At 41.6% G+C, this 21575-nt stretch overlaps 2 protein-coding genes across 3 annotated transcripts in view; one reads left to right on the plus strand and one right to left on the minus strand.

Annotated features, from left to right (window-relative positions):
* LOC110522962 (26S proteasome non-ATPase regulatory subunit 1-like) overlaps positions 1-21575 on the minus strand; it is a 109562-nt gene that overhangs the window by 59560 nt on the left and 28427 nt on the right. The window lies entirely within an intron of this gene.
* On the plus strand, positions 159-17105 carry LOC110524009 (5-hydroxytryptamine receptor 2B). 2 transcript variants are annotated; one of them, XM_021603282.3, is made up of 4 exons: positions 159-517; positions 1927-2563; positions 11131-11331; positions 14350-17105. In XM_021603282.3, the coding sequence occupies exons 2-4, from the start codon at positions 2302-2304 to the stop codon at positions 15270-15272; spliced, it is 1386 nt and encodes a 461-aa protein (XP_021458957.2). In that variant the 5' UTR covers positions 159-517; positions 1927-2301; the 3' UTR covers positions 15273-17105. The 2 variants fall into 2 exon arrangements, with proteins under 2 accessions (XP_021458957.2, XP_021458958.2); XM_021603283.3 differs by having other exon boundaries at positions 186-878.

Here is a 21575-nt window from a genome sequence, read left to right on the forward strand (position 1 = left end):
AATATAAAGGCAATTTTTTCTATAATTTTATCTTTGATAAAAAATAAAAATGTCAATGAACGTTTGAGACTAGGCAGACAAAAATATTTTCAAGAAGTGAAAATGCAGTTTCAATAGGACATCACTAACAACTCCCTCCTCCTCCAAATTCCATCCCCAGTCCCTACTGGAGGAGAGCAGAAAGTGACAAATAAACAGTAGGACGACTGTGTTGAAGGAAATTACCTCCCAGAACCATTGGCATTTGGCCAACTCTGAGACATTCATCTATTTTCTCCTTAGCATGACTCAAGGGTAAGCATGGAGGTGGGAGGAAGAAACAGTGAGAAATAGCAAGTCGACCAAAGACAGAGAGAGCAAGAGCGAGACAAGAGAAAGAGACAGACAGCGTCAGAGCGAGAGCGAGAACCTGAGAGAGCAAGACAGAGAACCTGAGAGAGCGAAAGACCGACAGAGAGCGTGAGACAGAGCGTGAGACAGAGAGAGGACATCTGAATGTTTTCAACCTGTGATAACGGTAGGTGATGCGAATCCAAACCAGGGGCTCATCCAACATGCGGGGATAAAGGAAATTCCTCAGAATGGAATGCACCGAAGTGAGATAATATTAGCCAATTATTTTCCACAAGGGGAGGGCTGCCTATGACATTTTATGATTTTTGAGGGGTTCTACGTATATTAAAACGAGAGCAGGGACAAGAAAAAAAAGCTGCCACAGAAGGAGTCTGAGGATTGAGTTGTTTGGTGATGAACAGCACTGTTCATCCAATGCGCAAGGTATTGCGTGATTGAAATGTAAGGATTTAGCAGCTCTGAATGCGATGCAAATGAACTGGACAAACTAAAGGAGAACACACAGGCTTCTGCGTTAGCTGAAGGTAAGAAAGAGAAACTCAGTAAAATCACTTACTGTTTGTTCATAATTCTAAAATAAAAAAAATAATCGCAAATCTACAGAAAATTGTTAATGTGTTCAAATAGTGTACAATTTGTAAGAACTTCTGAGCTTTGTTCATTCTAACGTTGGACTATACCATTCCAGTTCACGTCTAAAAAAAACAGTTTATTTTTGCTAAGACCCTGAAGTCTTTTCTGTTATCAACATAGGTGCACCGACTGTTGTAGACAAATGATAAAACAGTGACAAATTAAATAGGGATAAGCAGTTTGTTTCTAGAGAGCGGGTTCAACTAGAGGACTAGAGGCTAAGGAGGGTCAAATAATTTTTCTACACTTCAAAAAGACTCTTGGAGTATGTACAAATTAACATTAAAAGTTCTAAGATAAATTGTTGGGAAAAGTATGTATATTTAGAGAATGCAATGAATCTATTTAGAGTAATATTATTGCCAATGAAACAATGACTTTGATCTAGAAATATGAAAGGAAAAAAAGCCACTAGGATATGCAAAAATAAGCAAAGTTTTAAGTTCCTATAAACATAGGGAAATTAAGGAAATAAGCCAATTAAAATCGCATTTGAAAACAAAAATAAAAGCTGAATTAAATTGTATGTTCAAAAGTAAACCATGCATAATTTAATATTAGTTTGCTGTTTTTTAAATGACATGCAATTGGTTTTAAACATCATGGGTTAAAAGTTGTTTTGTAAGTTAGTCGTTTGAAAACTACAGAAATAGACCTAGAACGAACATATTAGCAGTATATTTTTTTTAACCAACACACACACACACACACAAACATGCCAGAGTTAAGAATGCAAGCACTGATTACAGCTGATATCTGCTTCCTTGGTTAAGTGCTTAGCCATGGACTGGAACCCAATACTAGTGAATATACAGGAAAAATACATAACATTTGTTACCATAAATGTCAATCATCATTAAGTCTTCAAACTGAAACTAATGTCCTCTTTAGAGCAAGGGGTTTAACATTGTCACTTTTGTTTCCTTTTAAAACTTTTAGTAGAAACTGGTATGTTCTAGGGAGTACACAAACCAAAAGACACCGGCGCCTCGACTACGAGTCAGAGAACCAACTCTTCACCTAACATCCCCTTTACTGTGGTGGTACAACCTGTGCTTGGATTACTGCCTGGAACAAGCTCAAGGCGATCTGTTCAGTTTTGGAGCGGCGGGGCTTTGTCGATTGTGACGTGGCCCTTTTGGTTTGTACGCGGAGTCTGAGGATGAGCTACCGCCCTGTGTGCTGGCTCTGAGCTGCCCTCCACTGCCCTCCCCCGTGCCTGTGGGACCCTGTGACCATGCTGGCCAAGCCCCCTGAGCCAGCCAGAGCAGAACCACGATCCGTGCCCAGGTCAGCCATCCCTTCCACAGCAGGATGTCCCAGCCAGATGCGGTCCCGCTGGGGACCAACGACTCTGGGGCCGGGGAGGTGGCCGGGGCTCAGCTGCACTGGGCTGCTCTGCTCATCATCATGGTTATCATCCCCACCATCGGGGGCAACATCCTGGTCATCTTGGCCGTGTCGCTGGAGAGGAAGCTGCAGAACGCCACCAACTACTTCCTGATGTCCTTGGCAGTGGCCGACCTGCTGGTGGGACTCCTGGTGATGCCCATCGCCCTCATCACTGTGCTATACAGTAAGTCACCCCAACATGACTGCCTGTTCGTCTTGCCATGAGAAAAGATCTGGTACATTCACTTGAAACTCAAGACACTGCTTATACTCAAATCTACTGGTCCTACAAGTGTGAATAGAACTGTGACCCGATGATTGTCTCATCATCTTAATTCCCTTAAGATTCCCTTCCAGCCTCAATACGGCGACATATTGCTGATTCGAGTGAAAAGGCTGGCCTAGTACTTACAGTGGGGCAAAAAAGTATTTAGTCAGCCACCAATTGTGCAAGTTCTCCCACTTAAAAAGATGAGAGAGGACTGTAATTTTCATCATAGGTACACTTCAACTATGACAGACAAAATGAGAAAAAAAATCCAGGAAATCACATTGTAGGATTTTTAATGAATTTATTTGCAAATGATGGTGGAAAATAAGTATTTGGTCAATAACAAAAGTTTATCTCAATACTTTGTTATATACCCTTTGTTGGCAATGACAGAGGTCAAACGTTTTCTGTAAGTCTTCACAAGGTTTTCACACACCGTTGCTGGTATTTTGGACCATTCCTCCATGCAGATCTCCTATAGAGCAGTGATGTTTTGGGGCTGTTGCTGGGCAACACGGACTTGCAACTCCCTCCAAAGATTTTCTAATGGGTTGAGATCTGGAGACTGGCTAGGCCACTCCAGGACCTTGAAATGCTTCTTACGAAGCCACTCCTTCATTTCCCAGGTCTGTGTGTTTGGGATCATTGTCATGCTGAAAGACCCAACCATGTTTCATCTTCAATGCCCTTGCTGATAGAAGGAGGTTTTCACTCAACATCTCACGATACATGGCCCCATTCATTCTTTCCTTTACACGGATCAGTCGTCCTGGTCCCTTGCATGATGTTTCCACCCCCATGCTTCACAGTAGGTATGGTGTTCTTTGGATGCAACTCAGCATTCTTTGTCCTCCAAACACGACGAGTTGAGTTTTTACCAAAAAGTTATATTTTGGTTTCATCTGACCATATGACATTCTCCCAATCTTCCTCTGGATCATCCAAATGCTCTCTAGCAAACTTCAGACGGGCCTGGACATGTACTGGCGTAGTGTGTTACTGATGGTAGGCTTTGTTACTTTGGTCCCAGTTCTCTGCAGGTCATTCACTAGGTCCCCCCTGTGTGGTTCTGGGATTTTTGCTCACCGTTCTTGTGATCATTTTGACCCCACGGGGTGAGATCTTGCATGGAGCCCCAGATCGAGGGAGATTATCAGTGGTCTTGTATGTCTTCCATTTCCTAATAATTGCTCCCACAGTTGATTTCTTCAAACTAAGCTGCTTACTTATTGCAGATTCAGTCTTCCCAGCCTGGTGCAGGTCTACAATTTTGTTTCTGGTGTCCTTTGACAGCTCTTTGGTCTTGGCCATAGTGGAGTTTGGAGTGTGACTGTTTGAGGTTGTGGACAGGTGTCTTTTATACTGATAACAAGTTCAAACAGGTGCCATTTATACAGGTAACAAGTGGAGGACAGAGGAGCCCCTTAAAGAAGAAGTTACAGGTCTGTGAGAGCCAGAAATCTTGCTTGTTTGTAGGTGACCAAATACTTATTTTCTACCATAATTTGCAAATAAATTCATTAAAAATCCTACAATGTGATTTTCTGGATTTTTTGGTGTCTGACTAAATACTTTTTTGCCCCACTGTATGCTTAGCTTGGCTCCTATAAATTAGGTCTAAATAGCCCAGTCCCCATGGAGCTGCCATTATAAAGCTGCTGTCAGTCGAGAGCCTCGGTAAACACCTGAGCGCACCGGTTCAATAAATGTGCATTGCAACGCAGAAAGCCATTACAGTAGGTTGCCTAAAAATGGAAATTGCATCAAGCAGACTCATCTGTTGACCACAAGAATTGTGTTCATTTGTTAACAGAACAAAAAAATAATAGGCATGCATATTTACGATAATTCAAGAGCGCTAGAGTTTAATAGGACACTAACAGAGATGCTGCTGAAACTCCGCCAGCTATAAACAAATTATAGCAGATGACAAATACACAAGATAATGGACAATAAACAAACTACTTCCTTGGGCTATGTAATCACGACCGTAGCACAACCCTATCAGCTACCAATGATCATGATTTCTGCACGACTTTCACAGACAATTTTCCAAATCACAAACCAACCTTTCTGAAAGGAAAAGTCATGCTTTCAAAAAACAAGCACTTTCTTTGCATAATGTGCCGTGCAAACTGCGGGAATGAGGCAAACTGCTAAGGGGGGGAAGCTGCTTCCTTCCATCACATCTTAATGCAGTCTTCGGGGCTAGACACATGGAAAGGAGGGGATAAACAAAGTCAAAGCCATGTCCTCATGCTTAACATGTCAGACAATCCCTGTGTCTTTTTCGAGGGTCTTAGTTCTAAATCTGGAGAACATGAGCAGATGGATAGATTGTCTCCAGTGACCATAGTTTATAGTTGACAGAAAGGGCCAAGACTAAACAGCTAGTGGCTTTTGAAGAGAAGTAGCCTTTGTTCAGAGGATGGAGGGGGGCTGTGTGTGTGTGTGTGAGTATACGTACGCACGTGTAAGAGTATGTCAATGTGTGAATGTACGGAATGGATGCAAAGTACGACTGTGCAGAGGCAGCTGTCATTTCTCTCCTGGCTGGAGACCGAGCACACAGTGGGGGGGGGGGTCAGGGAGACATAAACACACATAAACAGAGTTTAGTGCTTCACGCCGAGCCTTTAGAGCCTCTCGACACAGTGGGCCAGTTAAGGCGTGTGTACATCCAGGCCCAGCGGCGCTATGAACAGTGTGTGAAGGCAAACTGTTCACATCAAAATAATACAAGACATTTACCAGAGGACAGAGACGACATGTTGTAGCAGCTACATGTTATATAACCACAGTATCGTGACCGCTAATATACCACTGCCATTAAACCTAAGACTCTCTAAACTCCAAATAAACCACAACTACATAGCGTAGAGATGGTTGTTGAACACTTTCTTCTGTGTCTGGCTGGATAAATATCTCCTCTCCATCCCAAGCCCTGGCTGTGGAGGAAGTGCCAGACTAAATCACAATTAGCCTAGCTATTGCATCAAACATCCAATATTAATGAGATGGTGAACCCAATCATAGTTAGACCTTCCTCAAAAATTAAACATTTTACTGAGAAAGAGGGCATGGCTAGTGTCCTTGAGGTCCTTTTCCACATCTGCCTAGCAGATGAATTTAAGGCTTACAGTCAACACCTTGAAAAATGTAATGGTTGCACTGCTTAAAAAGGTGCACTTTAAACTGACTACACTACAGAGTAAACCTAAATATACAGCTGAATAAGTCTCGGGAAACCATAGAGACCCATTAAGAAAAGCTATTTGAACGATTCGGGCAGGGAGGCGCCTACCCTAGTGCCATGTTTGCGAGGTAGCACGACGAGATGTGTTTATATTGAGGACAGAGATAAATGCTTACTTAAATATGTTTGGGCCTTGGGACAACTGGGTCACAAGACCTGACATTCCAGAAACTATGTACATTTTTCTAAAAGTAGAGTGATGATTAAGATTTCACGAAATAGCCCACAAGTGTCACTATGGTCGATGCTCCTCTGAACCAAGGGGATGACAGACCATTCTTATCCTTCTTCACTAATGAGCTCAATACTGTCTGTTTCAGGGAGAGGTCACGCTTTTAGAAGGCATGCCTCGGTCCCAGACTCACCCAGTCTACCCACACACAACAGGTAGGCATAGATATATATTTCCCACTCAACCAGAGCTGTCTTTTAATTTAGGCTTAACCATAATTCGTTTGGAGAATCCTGGGTCAAAACATGCTAGATTTAAAGCTTTGAGACACCTCCAGAATATCAAATTAGTGCTCCAGTGGAGAGCTTAAAACAAGAACAATACCTTTTATGAATGAATGCTGCCTTAAAGTACCTCAGTGCAAACAGAAAACTCTGGAAGTTCTTACAGCCTTCAAAAAAACTACAATTAATTGCTTTCATCTGTGGGACCTCCATTGTCAAACAAAGTATCTAGCAACACTACATGACCAAAGGTATGTAGACACTTGCTTGTCATCCATCTCATATCAAAATCATGGGAATCAAATTTGGAGTTGGTACCCCCTGTGCTTCTATATCAGCCTCCACTCTTCTGGGAAGGCTTTCTACTAGATGTTGGAACATTGCTGCGGGGACTTGCTTCCATTCAGCCGCAAGAGCATTAGTGATGTCAGGCACTGATGTTGGGCAATTACGCCCGGCTTGCATTCAGCGTTCCAATTTATCCCAAAGGTGTTCAATGGGGTGGAGGTCAAGGCTCTTTGTAGGCCAGTCAAGTTCTTTCACACCAATCTCAAAAAAACATTTATTTTTGGACCTCGCTTTGTGCACAGGGGCATTGTCATGGTGAAACAGAAAATGGTCTTTCCCAAACTGTTGCCACAATGTTGGAAGCACAGAATAGTCTAGAAGGTCATTGTATGCTGTAGCGTTAAGATTTCCCTTCACTGGAACTAAGGGGCCTAGCCCGAACCATGAAAAACAGCCTCAGACCATTATTCCTCTTCCACCAATCTTTACAGTTGGCACAGGTAACATCCCCCAAACCCAGGTTAGTCCGTCGGACTGCCAGATGGTGAAGCGTGATTCATCACTCCAGAGAACAGTTTTCCACTGCTCCAATGGCGGCGAGCTTTACACCACTCCAGCTGACACTTGACAATGTGATCTTAGGCTTATGTGCGGCTGCTTGGCCATGGAAACCCATTTCATGAAGCTCCTGATGAACAGTCATTGTGCTGACATTGCTTCCAGAGGAAGTTTGGAACTCAGTAGTGAGAGTTACAACCAAAGACAGACAATTTTTAAGTGCTTCAGCACTCGGATGTCCCGTTCTGTGAGCTTGTGTGGCCTACCACTACGTGGCTGACCCGTTGTTGCTCCTAGATGCTTCCTCTTCACAATACCATCACTTACAGTTGACCGGGGCAGCTCTAGCAGGGCAGAAATTTGATGAACTGACTTGTTGGAAAGGTGGCATCCTATGACGGTGCCACATTGAAAGGACATTCTACTACCAATGTTTGGCTATTCAGATTGCATGGCTGTGTGCTCAAGTTTATACACCTGTCAGCAACTTGTGTGGCTTAAATAGCCGAATCCACTAATACGGGTGTCCAGAAAGACCAATTAAAACAATTGTGATGGCAGGTGAGTGTTTAAGGTTTAGGATGAGTTTACAGATGCACTCAGAGTGGGGAGGGAAAAAAGGATTCCCATATAAAGTATGGAGCCCCTTAAGAACTGTGTGCATGTCTTGTGTAATCAGAGAGCCTTGACAGACATCAATGGCGCAGGACAGAGCGTTTATATCCTGGTATTTGCTGGAACGGAGACATTTTCTAAAGTAAGCAATAATAATTATCGTTAAGACAATAATACTCAGAAGACAGCCCTTTAATAAGACAGCATTTTCAGCTTTGTTTTAGTACTAACTGGCTTTCTCCCACTTTGGAATGATAACCTCACCCTACACTAGAGGTTTGTAGCTCGGTTTTCAAAGTATTCGCTCTCACAGAGTAGCCGGTCCACTGCAATGGCTTTATAAGTTTAACCTAGAAATGTGGCCTTGGATGGACACCTCTATAGCATTGGCAACACATATAATGGACAAAAATATAAATGCAACATGTAGAGTGTTGGTCTCATGTTTCATGATCTGAAACAAAATCTCCATGACAAATGTTCCATATGCACAAAAAAGGTAATTTCCCTCAAATTTTTTGCACATCCCTGTTAGTGAGCATTTCTCCTTTGCCAAAATAATCTATCCACCTGTGGCATATTAAAGAAGCTGATTAAACAGCATGATCATTACACAAGTGTACCTTGTGCTGGGCACAATAGAATACCACTAAAATGTGCAGTTGTCACAACACAATGCCACAGATGTCTCAAGGTGAGGGAAATTAGCATGCTGGCTGCAGGAATGTCCACCAAAGCTGTTGCAAGAGAATTGAATGTTTTTTAACCTTTATTTAACTAGGCAAGTCAATTAAGAACAAAACACTTATTTACAATGACGGCCTACCTTTTGCCTGACTTCAGTGGGCAAATGCTCCCCTTCGATATGCTCTTCATGGATGAATCCCGGTTTCAACTGAACCGGGCAGATGGCGGACAGATTGTATGGCGTCGTGTGGGCGAGCAGTTTGCTGATGTCAACATTGTGAACAGAGTGCCCCATGGTGGTGGTGGGGTTATGGCATGGGCAGGCATGAGCTACAGACAACGAACACAATTGCATTTTATTGATGGCAATTTGAATGCACAGAGATATCGTGATGAGATCCTAAGGCCCATTGTTGTGTCATTCATCATCCGCCATCATCTCATGTTTCAGCATAATAATGCACAAAATTGCACATTCTTGTCCCAATTGAAACCAGCTGTTTTCTATGAGAACGTCGCAATGATCTGTATACAATTCCTGGAAGCTGAAAATATCCCAATTCTTCCATGGACTGCATATTCACCAGACATATGGGCTCCTGAGTGGCACAGCGGTCTAAGGCACTTCATCTCAGTGCAAGAAGTGCAACTACAGTCCCTGGTTCAAATCCAGGCTGCATCACATCTGGCCGTGAGTCCCATAAGGCAGCGCACAATTGGCCCAGCGTCGTCTGGGTTTGACCGGGATAGGCCGTCATTGTAAATAAGATTGTTTTTAACTGACTTGCCTAGTTAAATAAAGGTTAATGCTCTGGATTGACTTGTACAACGGCACGTTCCAGTTCCCGCCAATATCCAGCAACTTCACACAGCCAAGAGTGGGACCACAGGCCACAATCAACAGCCTGATCAAATCTATGAGAAGGAGATGTGTCGCGCTGCATGAGGCTAAATGGTCACACCAGATACTGACTGGTTTTCTGATCCACGCCCCTACCTTTTTTTTAAGGTATCTGTGACCAACAGATGCATATCTATATTCCCAGTCATGTGAAATCCATACATTAGGGCCTAATGTATTTATTTCCTTATATGAACTGTACAGTTTTGCATGCTGCATTTATATTATTAGTCAGTGTACATCTTCAGAAACTTTGCCTGCAGCCAGATTTAAACTCTGGTCTATGCACATAATAATCACCACATGTATAGAATATGTTGAGTGTATGAGAGAATTGTTTTTCTCTTTGTCCATGTTAAGTAGACAGATGATAGGAATTACAAAACGGCCCACAAAAATACTCTTAGAAAGTCCCTATAAAAGTTTATTTAAATATAAACAAAAATATAAGAATTAAATAAGGAGAAATGGCAAAATCGTGCATCAAGCTGAACAAAGCACCTGAAATGGTGTGCCATGGAACCCAATAAAGTGGGTAAGGAGTGTCCATTACAGTCCTAGGGTGCATGTAAAACATGAAGGGAGGACACTCAAATATTGTGTTTAAGAACCATTTCTTCAAAAGCGCATTTCTTTTATAATTGTATACGAAGATACAATATTAGAAGTAATACTTCGATACAAAAATAAATGTGATGTATTCACTAATGCTTGCGTTATGAAGTACAAGCAATCACTAAAGAAATCATTCAACAACTTTTTCAACAACAGGATCTTTTATAATGCTGGTGTGCAATGGGATATAATCCAGCCCAATTACTCGCTAATTTCACATCCGAGACCCAGTATAAACAGTTCTGGAGAGAAGGGTGCTTGAACACATCTACATCAAAAGCATAGAGCTTTCAGCTCCATACACAGTCAAAAGAGAAGCATCTCTGCTGTGAATTCATGCTTTACTAAAATAAACAAACAGAATTCATTACATCAGAGCTGGTTTTAATCCACTATTGAAGCGTATCTCCCCAATGCTGGTGGGGTCAACAACACAAGCTCTATTTAGAATATAATAGGTGTGCTGAGGACATATCAGTACAATTTCTGAACAAAAATATAAAACGCAACATGTAACAATTTCAAATATTTTACTGAGTTACAGATCATATAAAGGAAATCAGTCAGTTGAAATAAATTCATTAGACCCTTATCTATGGATTTCACATGACTGGGCAGGGGTGTAGCCATGCCCTCCAAGGCTCACCCACTTGGTAGCCAGGCCCACCCACTTGGTAGCCAGGCCCACCCAGTCAGAATTAGTTTTTCCCCACAAAAAAGGGCTTTATTATAAACAGAAATCCTCAACACACCACTTGAGAAATGTGCTTTTTGTGCGCATGGCAAATGTATAGGATCTTATTTCGGTCCCATGTTTCATGAGCGAACACTTTACATGTTGTGTTTATATTTTTGTTCAGTGTAGTCCTGTTTTCAATGGGAATAATCCAAATAGATAGCAATTTAATCCAAAACAAAATCATCATGACTTAGTCACTGAAATCTAAATTCAATAAGGCTTATCTGATGTAAGGTGAAAACAAAAGATTCAGCACCACAGTAATCAAGTTTGAGAACTGTGTTCTTTTCATCTCAAATGGTTCTGTACTGGCCTATGAGAGCAGTTAACAATCCAATTCTTTCCATCTTTTTTCTGTTTCTCAGATTCCGGGTGGCCTCTTCCGGAGTTCCTCTGCCCAATCTGGCTCTTCCTGGACGTCCTGTTCTCCACAGCATCCATCATGCACCTGTGTGCCATCTCACTGGACCGCTACATAGCCATCAAGAAACCCATTCAGCACAGCCAGTATAAGTCCAGGTCCAAAGCCATGGCCAAGATAGCAGTGGTGTGGCTCATATCCATTGGTAAGCAGTGCTGTTTTTTTGTCCTGTGTTGACTGTTGAGATCAGGAGCAGTCTGTAATTTTTCTAGTGAGTGATAGCAGTCAAGGTAACCTGTGGGAAAACCCAGTAAATGATCCTGAAAGACTTGACCAAAAGAAGCAGAAAATGAAAAATGATAAGAGATTGAAGTATTCCTCCAGGAAGGAAATTAATTTTACATCAACACAAAGCTGTCTATACTCCCTTCACACAACAGCACAAACTGGCTCTAACCAGAATAGAAAGAGTGGGAGGCCCCGGTGCACAACTGAGCAAGAGGACAAGTACATTAGAGTGTCTAGTTTGAGAAACAGACGCCTCACAAGTTCTCAACTGGCAGCTTCATTAACCTGTCTAGGAACGTTCCGCTCGCCAACAGCCAATGAAATTGCAGGGCGCCAAATAACAATCAACAGAAATGTCAAATCAAATGTCTCAAACATACAAGTATTAGACACCATTTTAAAGATAAAATTCTTGTTAATCCAGCCATTGTGTCTGATTTAAAAAATGCTTTACAGCGAAAGCTCCACAAACGATTATGTTAGGTCACCACCAACTCACAGAAAAACCCAGCCATTTTTCCAGCCAAAGACGTGTCACAAAAAGCATAAATAGAGAAAATGAATCACTAACCTTTGATGATCTTCATCAGATGACACTCATAGGACTTCATGTTACACAATACATGTATGTTTTGTTCGAAAAAGTGCATATTTATATCCAAAAATCTCATTTTACATTGGTGTGTTATGTTCAGTAGTTCAAAAACATGCTGTGATTTGCAGAGAGCCACATGAATTCACAGAAATAATCATTATAAATGTTGATGAAAATTCAAGTGTTATGCCAAACCAGCCAAAACAAATATCCGCCATGTTGCGCAGTTAACATTAGTCTGAAATAGCATTATAAATATTCACTTACCTTTGATGATCTTCATCAGAATGAACTCCCAGGAATCGCAGTTCCACAATAAATGTTTTTTTGTTTTTTTTTCGAAAATGTCCATCATTTATGTCCAAATAGCTTCTTTTGTTAGGGCGTTTGGTAAACAAATCCAAACGAACGTTCAGATCCAGTCGGACGAAAAGTTCAAAAAGTTACTCAAAAAAGTAAACTTGTCAAACTAAGTATAGAATCAATCTTTAGGATGTTATCATAAATGTTCAATAATGTTCCAACCGGAGAATTCCATTGTCTGTAGAAAAGCAATGGAACGAGAGATACCTCTCATGTGAACGCGCGTGACAGAACGAGGCTGCTGCCAGACCCCTTAGTCAAACAGCTCTCATTCGCTCCCACTTCACAGTAGAAGCCTGAAACAATGTTTTAAAGACGGTTGACATCTAGTGGAAGCCGTAGGAAGTGCAACATTACCAATATCCCACTGTGTAGTCAATAGGGGTGAGTTCAAAAACTACAAACCTCAGATTTCCCACTTCCTGTATGGATTTTTTTCTCAGGTTTTTGCCTGCCATATGAATTCTGTTATACACACAGACATTCAAACTGTTTTAGAAACTCCAGAGTGTTTTCTATCCAATACTACTACTAATATGCATATATTAGCATCTGGGACTGAGTGGGAGGCAGTTTACTCTGGGCACGATATTCATCCAAAAGTGAAAATGCTGCCCCCTATCCCAAAGAAGTTAAATAGCCCCCACAAAACACCAGTCTCAACGTGAACAGTGAAGAGGCGACTCCGTTATGAGTAGGTGTTCTAAAACTTTTGACTGGTAGTGTATATATTTTAATAGACTGAATTTGAGGCATTGCAAGAGAAGACAATGCGAGATAAAGATTACCATGTTATCACCTATACGCACGGTTCCGACTGTCGGTCTGTCTGCCCCTCTCTCTTTGCTATTAATCTCAGATCAAATCTTAGGTCTGTTGTGTGTAGAATAGCTTAGCCTTCTCATTGATAGCCCCTACCTTAATGAACTCGAAGGGCCCCTGATCATTGCATCCATTTTCTTAGCCTATTATTAGACTATAAATGAGGTGCAGATGGAGCTGAAACACTGGAATCCTCTTCTCACAGGGCATATTTCATACGAGGGAATTCCAGACTCAAACTGGTTTCCCATTTTTGGCCCAATGTAAGCCTAGACCCAAATGTCATTTGCCATAGTCCAAAGAGATAGTTTGACAGTTGAGACAAACATCGTTTTATTTTCCTGATTGATGATATTACTTTAGAGTCCACTGCCCGAGTCTGTATTACTGATGACTGGCCAGTGAACCCTCAGTATATAAGCATACTGGTTTGCTTTTAAATTATCTGTTATCCGTTAAATATTAGCTTTCCATTAGGAAATGAAATTAAACACCCCTATGCTCGTTAACATCGTCAGCCTAGACGGTTCCTCTGGCTGAGGCATTTGTGAGACTGCGGTGTGAGGACTTGGCAGAGTTTAGCCTGGCAATAGTGGTAGTTATGGAGCGTTCGGACAACTTCACAACAGCACACCCCTACTTTTCACTCAGGGCTAGGTTCTACACATTTACTTTCTTTCGCTGAGCAAAACCAGATTGCTTAGAGTTACAGGGGCAGCACTTAGACGCCACAACTGTGGAAGAGTGTCTTTGTCCAGGGTGTGTGTTCATTGTCACTGTATTATAGCTGGCGATATATGGTTAGTTTATTGGATTGTTAAGCAAAGAATGATAACTTCCAGGACTCACAGAAAGCAGTTTTTCTTCCTAACCTTTTGCGCTACCTCTGCTGTCCTCAGTTGTGAAAGCATGAGGCTTTATACAGTTTTATATGCCTGCAACATCAAAAGGAAAAGCAGATATGAAGAGTTCATGTCAACAATAAAATGCAAAAAACAAAAAGGCAGCATAAAGTGACCACAGTGGAAAACTAAGCTGTGAGAAGATACTGCATCTACTCCCAAAACACATTGAATCTCAAACCACCAAGAGTAGGATGCAAAGTTTGCATTGATGATTTGATTAACCAAACTTCTCTCTCTCGCTCTTACACAGGTATCGCAATCCCCATTCCCATCAAGGGGCTGAGAAACTACCATCTTCCAAACAATGTCACCTTTAACAGCAACCACACCTGCCTACTGAAACCAGACAGCTTCCGAGAGTTCATCATGTATGGCTCCATGACAGCTTTTTTCATCCCTTTAACCATCATGATGGTCATCTACCTGCTCACCATTCAGGTGTTGCGCAAGAAAGCTTTTCTGCTCAGGTCAAAGGTCACCCAGCGCTTCACTCGCCCAACAGTCTCCACAGTCTTCCAGAGGGAGCAGTACATGGCCTCTCCCACAACTGAGAAACTGCCAGGAAATCCCACCGCTCCTACCAACCCCATGACAAATGAAGATATCCCCATCCGTCGCATGTCCACCTTGGGCAAGAAGTCCATGCAAAACCTGACCAATGAGCAGCGTGCCTCTAAGGTGCTGGGCATCGTCTTCCTGCTGTTTGTGGTCATGTGGTGCCCATTCTTTATCACCAACATCACCTCTGTGCTTTGTGCGAGCTGCAACGTCAATGTGATCGGCCGTCTGATGGAGATCTTTGTGTGGGTGGGCTACGTGTCATCTGGTATCAACCCGCTGGTCTACACCCTCTTCAACAAGACTTTCCGCCAGGCCTTCACACGCTACATCACCTTTAACTACAGCAGCATCAGTAATGGGCCAGCCAGCCATACAAGGGAACAGCATGGCTGCAGGAATCTAACAAGGATCTCCTTCCGTTCATCTGTGGCGGAGAACTCTAAGCTGTTCATGAAGCGGGGAATGAAAAACGGCATCGGGCCAGTGTGTTATCAGAGTCAACTGAGCCGAAGGCAAGCACCAATACAGTCCTCTGGCAGCGTTCTACTGGACACTCTGCTCCTTACCGAGAATGAGGATTGCAAATCCGAAGAGCATGTCAGTTACTTGTAAGGCCTTTCGGAAAATGCAATCAGCAAAAGGGAAACAATTAGAACCAGAAAGTCAGATGTAAGAGGCACCCAAGGCTTGAGTTGTGAGCTCCCCAGGGGATTACCTTCCATGAGCATCACATGGATTATTTTCTAGTCAAGAAAACAGTGTGCTCTCAGGGGGGAAACAAAAATATGTAGATTTCTGTCAAACAAATAAGAGGTCCTCCGTACAGAGATAGATGAACATTATGCGTAAAATGAGACATCAAACAGGTGTGTTGAGGTGGTTGCCCTCAGTAAAAGATAAGCTGACAAGGGTCAGGTCGGACTGTTCTTAAGAAAGCCGCCAGAGAGATAAATACATAAGGAATGAAGACATATGACTGTCTGGAAACTCTCTCAGTGGATACAATGTATATTCCAATGCTAATCCTGTCACCTTGGGCCATTTAGTTCTCTGCTATGGACAATTTCCATTGAGGAGATGGCATTCTTACCTATTGAGAGGACAAACACTTCACCTTCACACAAAATAGTTTATGAATACCACCCATTTTAATCGCAATTTTTTGGTAAGTGCTTTTATGAATATTAACAGATTTATTGTATAGTCACAGGTCCTATTTCCCAAACTGTTATAGCATCCAAATGGATTATTATATATAAAATGCAACAAAGACAAAACCTTTGCAAATGAGAAGCTTGTAAAATACAAATGTATAGCCTACAGATGGATATGTATTTAGCATAACATTCCTGGTTCATAAATTGATAAAACAGTGCTTTGCTATAAGAAAAGCCAAAAGTATGTCTTTTTTTTTTTTTTACAGTTCTTAAAGGGGCAATCAGCAGTTGAAACATAAAAAATGTTATCCCCACCCCTGTTCCAGTAAAAAGCTGAGGGATGGGTCTGGAGAAATGTAACCACTCAAATTCATAGGCAGAGCTATGGATGCAAGGACTGACCATCTACGATATCCAAACTATTGTTTTAGCCACGTTTTGAAGCTATAAACAGGGTCTGACATTGACTATGCCCGATGGATCTCGTCAGTCACTGGCCCAGTAACTTGAAGACTACACGCAATAAAGTCAAGCAATATGATTGACCGTTCATTGAAGCTCCACTTGTTCCCGCAGGTCACAACTACAGCACATTAAATGTAAAAAATGTTTTATTAGCTGATGGCCTTTACACAGCACACACACACACACACGAGCTATCCTGAGCAAAATAAATGGTAATTAATCCATTCGCTGAGCTCCTTTACTTTAGGGAAAGGGATTTACAAGCAATAGCAATATGCTGGCTACTGTTGATAGTCTGCTAAAATAAAGCTACAAAAAGACACCTAGCATGTGTCTTGGCTAGCCTACTGTAGCGAGTTGATATATTTTGGAATGTTTGTCTTAAAAAGGGGCAGTGTCCTATTTTGGGATGTAAAAAATCGTCTCAAAATGACATACTTTAGAATAAAATGAATGCATTTAATACAATTCTAAAGAATATAGAAAGGACTTGCATTGCAACATTATATTACACAGCTTTTTAATAACTAGATGTAGCCTATTAATAGCTGAATATAGAGAGAAGCATGGCAATCTACAGGCCCCAATGCATTTAAAAACTACACCAAGTTCTGGCAATCATCAATTTTTATTGCCAGTAAGAACTTCTGGAGTACAGACCCCCAGAAATCATCCGATCTCCCTCAAGTGGTAAAATAAAACATTTTTATGTATAATTTGTATGGAGGCATACTTAGACAAAAAAAATGACACTAAATGATAATTAAGAAATTGTTTAAAATCTTGGAGGTGAATGTTGGAATTAAACAATTAACTATGCAAATGAGCAAAAGATGTGTGCATTCAGGAAACAGACGCCAGGCTCAAATAGAAACCTGTCTCTAATAAGCGCCCGTTTTGTTCAGTAATTTAAACAAATAAAACGCAAAGGCTGTTAAATTGACATTTTACAGTGGAATAGTTTTTAGAATACTCCAGGCCACAAGATGGCAGTAGCTTGTTTAGCATGTGCCTGCTGTAGCTAATGTACGCTAACTAGCAAGCTGTGCTAATTTTGTTGCTAGCTAGCTAGAATTTTTAGAAAGCCCTTGATACTATATTGACATTTTTGTCATTAATCAGAGTATGTTGCTATGGCATCAACGGCCCATTCCCACAGAGGCACAGGGCGCATTGCGAGGTGGTATTTGAAGGACAAACAGAGTTGAATAATTTGGTACATTGTTTATATTGAACACATCCAAGTGAAATATATACTTTGTCATGACGATATAAAACGGATGGATGTGTTCTAGACAAGTATGCCCATACCATCCATTGGCCTTTTGACAATCTGGAGTGCAGGTAATTGTTTTCAAAGGGCTATGAAATGTGATAGTGTGTTATCCCCCATCTCCAGTGATGAGAACCATGTAGCTATGACGCGTTCCTACACAATTTCCTAATTTCACAGAAGGACCACTTAGAAGTTAAATCATGGGGAGTTCTCTTTTTTTACCCATTGATAAAACACAGGCTTTCAGCAAATTGACAGAAGTTTCATGATTTTAATTTCTGGGAGTAGATTACGCTTTAAAATAGCTAGATGAGACTAGAGCGATTGCGGTGACAGTATTACCGCCACGTCTAGTATGAACTCAGACCCCTCAAAAGAGATCCTGAAGCGAACTGAAAATACAATTAAGAGGTGGTCTGAGTTCAGGTCAGACAACCTCTCGAAATGCTCTCCAAATTCTGTTTCCCCTGCCATAAACCCTCACATTGGTGCCACAAGAGAGAAGATGTGCAGGTTCGCGGAAAAAACGTGCCGTTTTTAGATACAGATTAGGGATTGTCAAGAATGCACAGAAATTCCAAAATATGTGTAAAGACTTTAGTTCAGATGATTTGTTTGCAGTATGTGAACTATAGGCTAAAATAGCTTCATCAGCTGTTTATTTAATTGGGGTGAAAATACAAAATATTTGGTAAGAATCACAACACAAGGTCTGCCTACAAAATAAATTATAGTTCTTAAAAGGGGCAATAGCCTACAATAGGACGCACAGTGCGCTGGAATTATAATGTATATATAATATAATTATAAATTACAGCATTATTTCATCTGCAGTTATTCTTCTGCTATTTATTCTGTTACCAATAATATTTACATGTTATTAGTATTTTCAGATTGCATTTAGTTAAAAGATGCGACAATAATTGTAATCTATTAGCTTCCAAAACGTAAGTAGGTATACAGTGCCTTGCGAAAGTATTCGGCCCCCTTGAACTTTGCGACCTTTTGCCACATTTCAGGCTTCAAACATAAAGACATAAAACTGTATTTGTTTGTGAAGAATCAACAACAAGTGAGACACAATCGTGAAGTGGAACGACATTTATTGTATATTTCAAACTTTTTTAACAAATCAAACTGAAAAATTGGCCGTGCAAAATTATTCAGCCCCTTTACTTTCAGTGCAGCAAACTCTCTCCAGAAGTTCAGTGAGGATCTCTGAATGATCCAATGTTGACCTAAATGACTAATGATGATAAATACAATCCACCTGTGTGTAATCAAGTCTCCGTATAAATGCACCTGCACTGTGATAGTCTCAGAGGTCCGTTAAAAGCGCAGAGAGCATCATGAAGAACAAGGAACACACCAGGCAGGTCTGAGATACTGTTGTGAAGAAGTTTAAAGCCGGATTTGGATACAAAAAGATTTCCTAAGCTTTAAACATCCCAAGGAGCACTGTGCAAGCGATAATATTGAAATGGAAGGAGTATCAGACCACTGCAAATCTACCAAGACCTGGCCATCCCTCTAAACTTTCAGCTCATACAAGGAGAAGACTGATCAGAGATGCAGCCAAGAGGCCCATGATCACCCTGGATAAACTGCAGAGATCTACAGATGAGGTGGGAGACTCTGTCCATAGGACAACAATCAGTCGTATATTGCACAAATCTGGCCTTTATGGAAGAGTGGCAAGAAGAAAGCCATTTCTTAAAGATATCCATAAAAAGTGTTGTTTAAAGTTTGCCACAAGCCACCTGGGAGACACACCAAACATGTGGAAGAAGGTGCTCTGGTCAGATGAAACCAAAATTGAACTTTTTGGCAACAATGCAAAACGTTATGTTTGGCGTAAAAGCAACACAGCTGAACACACCATCCCCACTGTCAAACATGGTGGTGGCAGCATCATGGTTTGGGCCTGCTTTTCTTCAGCAGGGACAGGGAAGATGGTTCAAATTGATGGGAAGATGGATGGAGCCAAATACAGGACCATTCTGGAAGAACCTGATGGAGTCTGCAAAAGACCTGAGACTGGGACGGAGATTTGTCTTCCAACAAGACAATGATCCAAAACATAAAGCAAAATCTACAATGTAATGGTTCAAAAATAAACATATCCAGGTGTTAGAATGGCCAAGTCAAAGTCCAGACCTGAATCCAATCGAGAATCTGTGGAAAGAACTGAAAACTGCTGTTCACAACATGCTCTCCATCCAACCTCACTGAGCTCGAGCTGTTTTGCAAGGAGGAATGGGAAAAAAATTCAGTCTCTCGATGTGCAAAACTAATAGAGACATACCCCAAGCAACTTACAGCTGTAATCGCAGCAAAAGGTGGCGCTACAAAGTATTAACTTAAGGGGGCTGAATAATTTTGCACACCCAATTTTTCCGTTTTTGATTTGTTAAAAAAGTTTGAAATATCCAATAAATGTCGTTCCACTTCATGATTGTGTCCCACTTGTTGTTGATTCTTCCTTCACAAAAAAATACAGTTTTATATCTTTATGTTTGAAGCCTGAAATGTGGCAAAAGGTCGCAAAGTTCAAGGGGACCGAATACTTTCGCAAGGCACTGTACATGCTACTCAAAACAGTGGTTGGACAAAAGTATGTGGAAACATCTTCAAATTTGTGGATTCGGCCATTTCAGCCACACCCGTTTAACCCGTATAAAATCGAGCACATAAAACATATAAAACACCTGTATAAAATCGAGCACACAGCCATGCAATCTCCATAGCCAAACATTTACGGTAGATCGGCCCGCAAGGAAGACCTCAGTGACTTTCAACGTGGCACTGTCATAGCGTGCCAACCTTTCAAACGAAATAAGTTCGTCAAATTTCTGCCTTGCTAGAGCTGCCCCGGTCAACTGTAAGTGCTGTTATTGTGAAGTGAAAACATCTAGGAGCAACAACGGCTCACTCGTGACGTGGTTGGCCATGCAAGCTCATAGAATGGGACCGCCACGTGCTGAAGCGCGTAAAAAATTATCTGTCCTCAATTGCAACACTCAAGAACGAGCTCCAAACTACCTCTGGAAGCAACGTCAGAACAAGAAGTATTCGTCAGGAGCTTCACAAAATGGATTTCTATGGCCGAGAAGACACACACAAACCTAAGATCACCATGACCAATGCCAAGCAGCTAGAGTGGTGTAAAGTCCATTGGACTCTGGAGCAGTGGAAACACATTCTTTGGAGTGATGAATCACGCTTCACCATCTGGCAGTCCGACAAGACTAATCTGGGATTTGGGGGATGCCAGGAGAACGCTACCTGTCCCAATGCATAGTGCCAACTGTAAAGATTGGTGGAAGAGGAATAATGGTCCGAGGCTATTTTTCATGGTTCGGGCTAGGCCCCTTAGTTCCAGTGAAGGGAAATCTTAACGCTACAGCATACAATGACATTCTAGACAACTCCATGCTTCCAATTTTGTGGCAAAAGTTTAGGGAATGCTCTTTCCTGTTTCAGCATGACAATGCCCCTGTGCAAAAGCGAGGTCTATACAGAAACTGTTTGGCGAGATTGGTGTGGAAGAAATTAACTGGTCTGCTGAGAGAACTGACCTCGAACACCTCTGGGAATTAATTGGAACGCCGACTGCGAGCCAGGCTTAAATCGCCCCCAAAATCAGTGCACGACCGCCCTAATGCTCGTGGCTGAATGGAAGCAAGTCCCCGCAGCAATGTTCCATCGTAGTGGAAAGCCTTTCCAGTAGAGTGGAAGCTGTTATAGCAGCAAATGGGGTACGACGAGCAGGTGTCCACATACTTTGGCCATGTACTGTAAGGGTTCTTATGAACCCAGACATTTCTATCTGCAATCCTGTGTTAAAGCAGACCTTTGATAGTTGCCACTAAAAAGGAGGATCCTACCGGCTACTATATTTATTTCTCAGCTGCTCATATTAAGCACATGCTCAGCTATAAAACTGGAGTAGTCTACCCGGCATGATTGAAAAACTAACTGCGAGAAAGCGGTCTTCATTCGCTATTCGAGTTGCAT

This window comes from Oncorhynchus mykiss, chromosome 5 (assembly GCF_057628025.1).
Source record: "Oncorhynchus mykiss isolate SJ-2025 chromosome 5, ASM5762802v1, whole genome shotgun sequence".
Taxonomy (NCBI): Eukaryota; Metazoa; Chordata; class Actinopteri; order Salmoniformes; family Salmonidae; genus Oncorhynchus; species Oncorhynchus mykiss.

Excerpts from the sequence above, each read along its gene's own strand:
- LOC110524009 (XM_021603282.3), top strand. The coding sequence starts at position 2,302 with ATGTCCCAGCCAGATGCGGTCCCGCTGGGGACCAACGACTCTGGGGCC. Across the intron at positions 2,564-11,130 it reads CCTCATCACTGTGCTATACA|ATTCCGGGTGGCCTCTTCCG; the intron begins GTAAGTCACCCC and ends TCTGTTTCTCAG. Across the intron at positions 11,332-14,349 it reads GGTGTGGCTCATATCCATTG|GTATCGCAATCCCCATTCCC; the intron begins GTAAGCAGTGCT and ends GCTCTTACACAG.